The 12,091-nt window shown below is 39.2% G+C and overlaps 1 protein-coding gene across 6 annotated transcripts in view; it reads right to left on the bottom strand.

The window, feature by feature from the left end:
- ldah (lipid droplet associated hydrolase) overlaps positions 1 to 12,091 on the bottom strand; it is a 326,412-nt gene that overhangs the window by 165,734 nt on the left and 148,587 nt on the right. For all 6 annotated transcript variants that reach the window (XM_072251329.1, XM_072251330.1, XM_072251331.1 and 3 more), the window contains exon 3: positions 9,406 to 9,540. In XM_072251329.1, coding sequence (XP_072107430.1) covers positions 9,406 to 9,540 — 135 coding nt within the window. The remainder of the gene's footprint in view (positions 1 to 9,405; positions 9,541 to 12,091) is intronic.

Here is a 12,091-nt window from a genome sequence, read left to right as displayed (position 1 = left end):
ATTTCTCCCTTCAGCTTCATGGATATTTCAGTCAATGGTAACAGTCCTGCTCCAGAAACTTCAGCCAACTATCAGGACTAGAACGCCAGTGAAGCAATGAGGCAATACTGCATGAATGTGATGAGATTTTAAAACTTGGCCCCATCTGCTCAGAGATGTGTATGTAAAAGATCTCCAGAACAATTACAAAGAACAGCAGTGGTGTTCTCCACTGATAGTTCCTTCCAAATATTTACCTCTTAAGCAACACTCCAAAATAGATGATCTGATCAGTCAGCATCGGTTTGTTGCTTGCAAGGCTTTGCCATGTGCAAATTGACTTCAGCATTTCTTAACTTACAACAGTGACCACACTTCAGGAAATTAGTTTTAATGTGTTCTGGGACACCTTGAAGTTAGAAAAAGGTGTTAACTAAATACCATTTTGTGTTTATTCTACTTAATTAAGAACAAGGATCAAAGACAGGTACTGCTGTTTGTATATCATCTCCAGATAAGGATTTGCAAATCAAGAAAGTCACCCTTTCATCAATTCAAATCAAATTGCTATGAAACAGAAAACTCTTGGGAGTTTCATAAAACTTTTGAACAAAGTGTGGAATACAGAAGATGATTTTTACTCAAAATAATAACACCGTGCTAAGTGTTTAGACAGTTCAACGCAATGAAAAGATTTTCATTATTGGTAATGATCTGTGCAGCTTTTCATTATGTATTAAAGTAATTCATTGTATTCAATCATGACAGATTTAAGTAACATATGCCAATTCCTCTCTTCAAGGTTTTCTTAAAGTTTCAGATTCAGATTTCAGATTGATTTATCACATGCACATTGAAATATACAGTAAAATGCATTGTTTACATTAACACCCAAGGTTACTATCCTCTCCGCATATCTTGCTAAATAAAATCTACTCTGTATTTAATATTTTATTCTACTCCGTATCTAACCTAGAGGAAGATCTCAGCTTATCTACATCAAAAGCCTAGCCAGGTGGTTACACATCGAGGAAATTGAAGTTATCCAAAGAATGAAGGATAGATCTATATGGAAAACCACGATCACCAACGTCCGCATCGGATATGGTACCTAGACAGACAGACCTGGAACTCCCAAGAGTCAAATATATAACCAAGACTGGTTGCTAACTTCAGATTCGATAAATTGGTTTATTATTGTCACATGTACGAAGATACAGTGAAAAACTTTGTTTTGCTTGCCATCCATACAGGTCATTTCATTACAACAGAAAAATGTTCATCCCAGTTTGGCAAAAGAATAAATCAAGGAAGGTAGTGCACCCGTGGCTGACAAGAGAAATTAGGGATAGTATCAATTCCAAAGAAGCAGCATACAAATTAGCCAGAGAAAGTGGCTCACCTGAGGACTGGGAGAAATTCAGAGTTCAGCAGAGGAGGACAAAGGGCTTAATTAGGAAGGGGAAAAAAGATTATGAGAGAAAACTGGCAGGCAACATAAAAACGGACTGTAAAAGCTTTTATAGATATGTAAAAAGGAAAAGACTGGTAAAGACAAATGTAGGTCCCCTGCAGGCAGAAACAGGTGAATTGATTATGGGGAGCAAGGACATGGCAGACCAATTGAATAATTACTTTGATTCTGTCTTCACGAAGGAGGATATAAATAATCTTCCAGAAATAGTAGGGGACAGAGGGTCCAGTGAGATGGAGGAACTGAGCGAAATACATGTTAGTAGGGAAGTGGTGTTAGGTAAATTGAAGGGATTGAAGGCAGATAAATCCCCAGGGCCAGATGGTCTGCATCCCAGGGTGCTTAAGGAAGTAGCCCAAGAAATAGTGGATGCATTAGTGATAATTTTTCAAAACTCGTTAGATTCTGGACTAGTTCCTGAGGATTGGAGGGTGGCTAATGTAACTCCACTTTTTAAAAAAGGAGGGAGAGAAACCGGGGAATTATAGACCGGTTAGCCTAACGTCGGTGGTGGGGAAACTGCTGGAGTCAGTTATCAAGGATGTGATAACAGCACATTTGGAAAGCGGTGAAATGATCGGACAAAGTCAGCATGGACTTGTGAAAGGAAAATCATGTCTGACGAATCTCATAGAATTTTTTGAGGATGTAACTAGTAGAGTGGATAGGGGAGAACCAGTGGATGTGGTATATTTGGATTTTCAGAAGGCTTTTGACAAGGTCCCACACAGGAGATTAGTGTGCAAACTTAAAGCACACGGTATTGGGGGTAAGGTATTGGTGTGGGTGGAGAGTTGGTTAGCAGACAGGAAGCAAAGAGTGGGAATAAACGGGACCTTTTCAGAATGGCAGGCGGTGACTAGTGGGGTACCGCAAGGCTCAGTGCTGGGACCCCAGTTGTTTACAATATATATTAATGACTTGGATGAGGGAATTAAATGCAGCATCTCCAAGTTTGCGGATGACACGAAGCTGGGTGGCAGTGTTAGCTGTGAGGAGGATGCTAAGAGGATGCAGGGTGACTTGGATAGGTTGGGTGAGTGGGCAAATTCATGGCAGATGCAATTTAATGTGGATAAATGTGAAGTTATCCACTTTGGTGGCAAAAATAGGAAAACAGATTATTATCTGAATGGTGGCCGATTAGGAAAACGGGAGGTGCAACGTGACCTGGGTGTCATTATACACCAGTCATTGAAAGTGGGCATGCAGGTACAGCAGGCGGTGAAAAAGGCGAATGGTATGCTGGCATTTATAGCGAGAGGATTTGAGTACAGGAGCAGGGAGGTACTACTGCAGTTGTACAAGGCCTTGGTGAGACCACACCTGGAGTATTGTGTGCAGTTTTGGTCCCCTAATCTGAGGAAAGACATCCTTGCCATAGAGGGAGTACAGAGAAGGTTCACCAGATAGATTGATTCCTGGGATGGCAGGACTTTCATATGAAGAAAGAATGGATGAACTGGGCTTGTACTCGTTGGAATTTAGAAGATTGAGGGGGGATCTGATTGAAACGTATAAGATCCTAAAGGGATTGGACAGGCTAGATGCAGGAAGATTGTTCCCGATGTTGGGGAAGTCCAGAACGAGGGGTCACAGTTTGAGGATAGAGGGGAAGCCTTTTAGGACCGAGATTAGGAAAAACTTCTTCACACAGAGAGTGGTGAATCTGTGGAATTCTCTGCCACAGGAAACAGTTGAGGCCAGTTCATTGGCTATATTTAAGAGGGAGTTAGATATGGCCCTTGTGGCTACGGGGGTCAGGGGGTATGGAGGGAAGGCTGGGGCGGTGTTCTGAGTTGGATGATCAGCCATGATCATAATAAATGGCGGTGCAGGCTCGAAGGGCCGAATGGCCTACTCCTGCACCTATTTTCTATGTTTCTATGTTTTAACAGTGCATTGAGGTAGTACAAGGGAAGGCAATCAAAGAATGCAGGATAAAGTGTTACAGTTATACAGAAAGTGCAATAGCTGGTCATTACTTCCTAACATATGTGAACTGTACACATTTGCCACATAAGCAAGATAAAAGTCCAAATACCACTGTTGTGGATATCCAGTGTCAATATGCTGCAAAGTGTCATCTCAATCCACCAATGCAAGTCGCGCATGGTGTTAAGTTCACTTGCATATAGATTTCTAAAGATTAGTTTTATTTGTTTCATGTATTATGATTATGAGGACACGCAGTCCCCTTTTATTGTCTTTTAGTAATGCATGCATTAAGAAATGATAAAAAATGTTTTTCCAGAATGATATCACGAAAAAACATGACAATCCGACTAAAACACTAACAAAAACCACATAATGATAACATATAGTTACAACAGTGCAAAGCAATACCTTAATTTGATAAGAACAGACCATGGCACAGTAAAAGTCTCAGAGTCTCTCGAAAGTCCCATCATCTCACGCAGACGGTAAACCTCCAGCACCGCCAACTTGCAGATGCAGCATCCTGGAAGCATCCGACCACAGTCCGACTCCGAGTCCGTCCGAAAAACTCCAAGCCGCCGACCACCTATTCGACACCGAGCACCGAGCACCATCTCTGCCGAGCGTTTCGACCCCGGCCCCAGCACCAGGCGATAGGCAAAGCCAAGGATTTGGGGCCCTCGTCTCCGGAGATTCTCAATCACATAGTAGCAGCAGCAGCAAAGCAGGAATTTCAGAAGTTACACATATCGATATTCATTCAGAACGGCCGCGCGCACTGCGTCGCGCCATCTTCTCCTCCCTCCTTTCATTGTTGTACATGTACATTGTACATGCACGATGTACATTGAAACATCAAAACACACCAGTCAATGTGTCATTTGCAGCAACAACCAACACAGTCCAAGGACGTGCTGGTGGCAACCTGCAAGTGTCACCAAGCTTCCAGCGCCAACATAGCATGCCCACAATTTACTAACCCTAATTTGTATGCCATTGGAATGTGGGAGGAAAGCATACTACGCAGAGAAAAACCATGCACTCACAGAGAGAACACACAAACTCCTTACAGACAGCGACAGGAATTGAACCCTGATCATTGGTGCGGTAAAGCTAACTGCTACGCTATTGGGCCGTCCTATTTAAGCCCAACCCACACCTAAAGAGCTTCTAACAGCTGGCCAAATGGAGGTATCATTTTGAGATATTTAAAAATAAATAAAATGATTCAACCAAACTCAACTAATTCAAAATAAGTCTGACTGAATCAGTACCTTGCTCTCTTGCAGTCATTCTTCACCATTCAAATGAATGGTGCCATTGCTGCACTGGGTGTAATGTGATGTAGGGTGATATTGAAACACTCATTGCAAATAAGACTTTGTGTTGGAGTATTTTGGTTTCTGCAGCACATTCAGTAAATTAAAAGATTACTTTGATTAGATCAACATAATGCCTTCATTCTAAGACAACAGGAAGAAACACGTTGCACATCTAATAGTAGTCATAGTCATAGTCATACTTTATTGATCCCGGGGGAAATTGGTTTTCGTTACAGTTGCACCATAAATAATAAATAGTAATAGAACCATAAATAGTTAAATAGTAGTATGCAAATTATGCCAGTAAATTATGAAATAAGTCCAGGACCAGCCTATTGGCTCAGGGTGTCTGACCCTCCAAGGGAGGAGTTGTAAAAATACAACTATCTCATGGAAATCTGCAATAAACCTCTAAAATCTTGAAAATAATACATGTCTCAGTAATGAAGTAGTTAGCACTATAGGCTATTGACCTAAAGGAGCTCACAGAACCTTACTTCATAGAAGGAAACCATTCAAACTATTTGTTTCTACTTAGACTTTTGAAAATGCTAGTCATAGCCACTTCATTTGCTTCCACATGGCTCTATAAATTTCCACTTTTTAGACTTAGATTTAATTCCCATTTAGTGGTTACTTTTAAATTTCTAGTACTTCCACTGTACTTTCAGATAGTGTACACCAGGTTTTAACATTTTGCAACATAAACAAAGCCCTGATTTCCCTTTTTCATCGATGACTTGAACTTGAAAATCGTGCATATAAATTCTGATCAAGAACATGAGACTCCAAAGCATTTTCCACAACATCAGTATATGTTCAGTATCATTTGTCAAAAGAATAACAAGTATAGTTACACATTTGATAATCTGGTGGTGATGCTCAATTTTGAAAATAATAATATCGATTAATGGAAGGGTCAAGATATTCTTTGTCTCTTTCTGGGTTATTTGTTTCTCCATTAATTTTGAAATGATCAGTTGTATAAGCTGACGTGGGCAGAACAGCTGTTATTTGTAAATAACGCATAAAATCTAGAACTGTTCGTCTAGTTCTTACTTCTATCTCACTCTTGGGTGATACTAGAAAACCTTTAACCTGACTAAATCTGTTTAAGAGTGTAAAAAGTGGAAGACACAGAGAGTTAACTATTTTTTATTTGCTAATGTACCAAATGACAGGACAATCATATCCAAGTAACTCTAGTCTTCTCCAGTGTTAGCTACATCCAGACCTCTTTGGTACATCGCAGGAACGATTGGCTTGCAAAAGATATGGAATTAGCACAACATGCTGAGCAGCTACATTCTATGGTTAGTTTCTTCAGACACAAGGAAGCCATGATTTTTTTTTTAAATCACAAAAAACTCCGTTAAACTCTTTTTATTTTCTTTACTGTTGAAATAACATAGACCCTTAGTGGTCAACCTAGCTTGTGACAGGAACATAACAGCACAAGAAATTAGGAGCAGAAGTAAGCCACTCAGCCCCTCAAAAGTGCCCCACCTTTCAATATGATCATGCCTATGTATGCTGACTTCGACTCTTCTTCTGTGCCAATTCTCCATAATGCTCAAATCCTCAATCTTTCAAATATAGGCAGTCCAAAAGGATTCCACTTCCGGGAAATGCTCTGTAGATCAGACCCCATGTTGTACCTCTCTATGTACACTTGTTATATTCCTTCCATTTCATTAATCACCTTGATACTACCTATAATTAACCTGACTAAATATATCTAATCATTAACGAATACCAGAGGTATTTTATTATTATTATTACCACTAGCTTGAAAAATGCTTTAAAATATAGGGGAGGATTTGCCTACAGTCAGATTTCTGTAAGTGTGCTCATTTGTGAATTGGAAAAGCCCTTCTAGTTATCTTTCTCTACGTTAAATATTTCTAATGATCTGGCCTCCATCACCTTCAGGGGTAGAGTATTTCAGAGATTCACTATCTTCTGAAAAAAGAAAGTTCTTCACACCTTAGTTTTAAATGTCTGGCCCAATTATGTCCCCTGACATGCAACTCTCCCACTATTGGAAACATCTCATGATCAATCCCCCTCAAGCTTCATTAGCATCTCATATGCTTGAATAAAGTCATTTTTCATTTTTCTAAACTCTTAAGAATACAAACACAAACTGTTAAGCCTCCCTTAATAGGGCAGCCTTATCGTCCCAACAACCAGGTTGGTGAATTTTTGGACTGCCCCTAACACTATTTTATTTGTTTTTAGGTAAGGAGACCAAAATTGTTTGCAGTATTCCAGGTATGGCCTCAGAAACACCCTGTACTACTTCAACAAAAACTCTCTTTTCTAAACTCCAAGCCCTTTTCAATAAAGGCCAACGTGCTATTTGCCCCCCTAGTAACATTGCATCTACCAGCTAATATTTTGTGATTAATCCCTCTGAATTTCATTCATTTGCAAACTCTCTCTAGAGTCCAGGAGTTGATTACCTCTAGATCTACAAATGCAGTTGAAGCTAATGGACTGATTTGCTGTGGTCAAAGACATCACTGGACACATGAAGGTCGAATTCAGGAATGAAGCATTTTGCAGGGCAGTATCTTTATACCCTAAAATATGTGTATTGTTAATTTCTTTTAACTGCAGTTTCAAGACTTCAGCCCAATCCTTAAATGAGTTACAGCAGCACATCTAGACCATATTCATGGCAACAAGTAAATCTAAGGAAGGCTAAGGTAGCACTGTCATATGTTACTCACAGACCTCAATTACACTGTCTCTATGTGTTTGCGCTTACTAATGGGGTTAAGGCTCATCTTGCAGATCATCCTCTCAACCTTCCCAACTTGACCCCATTTAAATCATTCAGGAGCATTCGTTCCTCAGCTACCACTTTTTCCTTTCAGCTGAGTAATGTGTCACATGAATAAGGTAATAAATGGCTCACTGTTTGCGTTTGCCATCTTTATTGCTGAACATGTGTTTCATATATTAACTGAACCCATTCCTTCTCTCCTTACAATGAACTGTAGCATTGCATTCAGTTATTTCAGCAAAACCAGCTCTACACCTTATACATCTGGGCATAATTATCTGAATCGAGAAAGGGTTTAGGCAAGGTCTTTCTGCACAAAAAATGCTACAAAAATGCCTTAAGCATATTACACCGTAGGATAGGACAATGCAAATGTATTACTTCTGGATGAAAACCAGCTGGGGATACTCTTCATTCATCATAATTCCAGTCTGTAGTGCACAATCAGAATATTTTAAAAAATGACAACAAGGTAGGTTCAACAGAGCCAACACCTCCACAAGTCAAAGGCTTCAGAGTCAGTAGCTGCAACCTGTTAACAGTAAAGTAAGATTTTAATGGACTTCAAGAACAAAAAAAAACTTTCAGATACTGAAGACCTGAAAGAAAAACACAAAATGCTGGAAATACTCTGTAGATCAGGAAGGATTTGTGTGGAGAGAAACAGAATTAAAGTTTCAGGCCGACATCCTTTCAGCACAATGAATGTTCTGATGAAGGATCATCAATTTGTTTCTCCTGCAATAGTTGCTGCTCGACTTGCTGAGTATTTTCAGCATTTTCTGTTTTTATTTCTATACTGTAGTTTTATGCATTATAGGCCAACACAAGGTATAATGACATGGTAGCACTGGGTGCTTTGTTAGCATAGCGATTAGTGCAATGTTACTACTGCTTGGGGTATTGGAGTTCAATTCCAGTGCCGTTCTGTAAGGAGTTTCTGTATGTCCTTCCCTTGGAATGCATGGGCTTTCCCCAGGTGCTCTGGATTCCTTCCACAGTCCAAAGATGTAGCGTGTAGGTTAATTGCTCTTTGTAAATTGTCCTGTGATTAGATTAGGTTTAATCGGGGTTGCTAGGTATTGCTGGGGTAGCATGGCTTGAAGGGCCAGAAGGGCCTACTCCACACTGTATCGCTAAATAAAGAAATAAAAATAAATAAAAGTGCTGCAGTATCTTCCAATTTTGAAAACCTCCATTTTTTTGTCTTCATAGAAAATTGTGCCCATTATTTTTCAAGAGCAATGCCTCTCTTAGAACACAAGAAAGTTAAATAATAGTTTTAAGTTCCCAGATAAAGTAGTGAAAGGTCAGTATTGCAAAGAAAACATTCTCTTCAATCCACTCCAATATTTACAAACTGAGTGTACATTTGTGACTGGTGTGATCAAGAAATAGCAAGCATATGGTGTTTCATACAGGATATGAAAATTAAAACAGATTCAAATAATGAAGTTCACATAATCCATTACAAATCTCCTTGAGCCAATTTCACTTGGCAGCCAGCGTATCCAGACTTCCAGCCTCTGCAGTAAATTCCACAGGCTCCTCGTTCAAGTATAGAATGAACTGTCTCATTGGATAGTTTTGCATTAAATATCCAAATGAATAAACCCTGTCTAATATGACAGTACAAAACTTGAAAATGATGACTGATTATCTGCAGGTCAGAACTTTACTTGGAAGAGCTTTGGCAAATTATTTGTCATGCTTTACATAACAAGATCAAAAGGTTATGTAAATTTCTACTATAGATACATTAACTTGTAATTTTCATAACATATGACATTTACAATAAAAGGTCATCTACAAAAGGTTCATCCATTTACAGAGTTATTTGTAACCAAGTGGAACGAGAAAGAAGATGACTTCTTTTGAAGACTCCAAACCATGTACAATACCTTCCATCATCCCCATGCCTCCTGGAGGAATGCAATGGCCTGCGTGGCTTATAGCCCAGACGGGATACTTCTGCATCAGGATCTTGTGCAAAATTTGCATGAAGAGTTTATAGTAACATACAATTCCTGGATTCCCTGTGAAAATACACAAAAGACAACAGGCTTATTAGAAAAAAAGTGTCATAATGAAAGGTAATCACCTGTTACTCAGTTTTGGCATTATAAACCATGCTGTGTGGGAGAACTTGATTATATAAGAAGTTAAGTATCCTGCTGTAAACTAGCAAAATATAAGATTTGTAATTTTGAAATAAGTAATAGCATATTTATCTTGAACTCTACATTCAAAATAATTGAAGTCAAAAGTCTAAAATATAGGAAGAATATCCTTTAATCTGAATGATCATAATTCATAACATTAATTGCACTGAATCACTGAATTCTTACTGACAGAAAAATCCCATCAGATCTATTCTGGCTCCATTAATATAATTTTTCATCCCCTTCCCTATAGTACTGCAAATTATTCTCTATCCAGTGTCCAAATAATTTCCTTTACAAGGCATTGACTGATTCCATTTCCACCACCTCTACAAACATGAATTCCAGATCCTAACTGCTTTCTAAGCAAAACAAAGTTATGTAATCTCTCCTGCATTCAAATACACCTAATATATGATGATCATAACAACTACTATTTCTTATTTACTAGATTTTAATTATATAGAAATATAGCACATTTTTGAAAATACATCTTGGACATTATTTTGCATTTCCATAAAATTAAAGTATATGCACCCTAACACAACTCTGGGATCAGCTTGGTTTATACTTGTACTTAGAGATCCATCTCTAAATATCAATTAGCTATTGCAGCAAGATCTACAAGCTTCTCATCAATGCCTCATGTTAGAATCGCATCACCTCAGGAGGAGGAAAAAATGTCAAAATTACTTAGATCACCTCACAAGCACCAAATGGGCTGGGTGCCAGTTAGGTTTTTACACAGGATGGGAAAAAATGACTGCAGCACTGAAATGGATTAAGAACAATGTTGAACAAACTTAGTTACAATGCAGTATATCCAACTAAACAGGAGATTTGTTGTAGGTTTCCACACACTACTACTCAGTGACCAGAACTACACACAGTCCGTGACCGAGGCATCAGAGGCTTAAATGCATGTTTGAAAGAATCTTTTCCTCACTCAAAGCAGATCCTTAGATGCTACTGCTCATAGAATTGCCTATTTCCTACTCTTGAAGAGATACCACAATAAGTTATTGTCTATTTAATCAACATGCCAAAATGCAATATACTATACTTGATATACTGTATTAAACTTATAGAACATAGAATATTACAGCACAGTACAGGCCCTTCAGCCCACAATATTGTGCCGACTCTCAAACCCTGCCTCCCATATAACCCCCCACCTTAAATTCCTCCATATACTTGTCTAGTAGTCTCTTAAATTTCACTAGTGTATCTGCCTCCACCACTGACGAAGGCAGTGCATTCCACGCACCAGCTGCTCTCTGAGTAAAAAACCTTCCTCTAATATCCCCCTTGAACTTCCCATCCCTTACCTTAAAGCCATGTCCTCTTGTATTGAGCACTGGTGCCCTGGGGAAGAGGCGCTGGCTATCCACTCTATCTATTCCTCTTAATATCTTGTACACCTCTATCATATCTCCTCTCATCCTTCTTCTCTCCAAAGAGTAAAGCACTAGGTCCCTTAATCTCTGATCATAATCCATACTCTCTAAACCAGGCAGCATCCTGGTAGATCTCCACTGTACCCTTTCCAATGCTTCCACATCCTTCCTCTAGTGAGGCGACCAGAAATGGACACAGTACTCCAAGTGTGGCCCAACCAGAGTTTTATAGACCTGCATCATTACCTCGCGACTCTTAAACTCTATCCCTCGACTTATGAAAGCTAACACCCCATAAGCTTTCTTAACTACCCTATCTACCTGTGAGGCAACTTTCAGGGATTTGTGGACATGTACCCGGAGGTCCTTCTGCTCCTCCACACTACCAAGCATCCTGCCATTTACTTTGTACTCTGCCTTGGAGTTTGTCCTTCCAAAGTGTACCACCTCACACTTCTCCAGGTTGAACTCCATCTGCCACTTCTCAGCCCACTTCTGCATCCTATCGATGTCTCTCTGCAATCTTTAACAATCCTCTGTACTATCCACAACACCACCAACCTTTGTGTCATCTGCAAACTTGCCAACCCACCCCTCTACCCCCACATCCAGGTCATTAATAAAAAGCACGAAAAGTACTGGTAGACTCACTTCATGAACTGCAAAGTTACTCATAGAAATCTGAAAGATATTACATGAAAAACAATGAGAACTACAATGGTTGTGCTTTAAGTGTGATTAGATGGGATAGTGAAAATTTTATATCTCATCTCAGAACTAAGACTGATATTAATAAAGATTTCTTGAAAAAAGGTGTAAACAGATATTCATCTTGCAGTGATTAAGATCCAAAGGTGTGAGTTATGACGGCCATGACACAACTTGTCATAAATTTTACATTTTACAAGAGAAGATGTGTCCTCTCTTCAGTTATTATCCAACATCTATTCAACCTTCTTCATCAATTATTAACAAGAATTCCTGGCACACAAGTTTCATAAGCGTACAGGATTTCTGGAAATGCATTT

The sequence above is a fragment of the Mobula birostris genome, chromosome 2 (genome assembly GCF_030028105.1).
Source record: "Mobula birostris isolate sMobBir1 chromosome 2, sMobBir1.hap1, whole genome shotgun sequence".
NCBI classification, from domain to species: domain Eukaryota; kingdom Metazoa; phylum Chordata; class Chondrichthyes; order Myliobatiformes; family Myliobatidae; genus Mobula; species Mobula birostris.
This window is presented reverse-complemented; position numbering and strand designations above follow the sequence as displayed.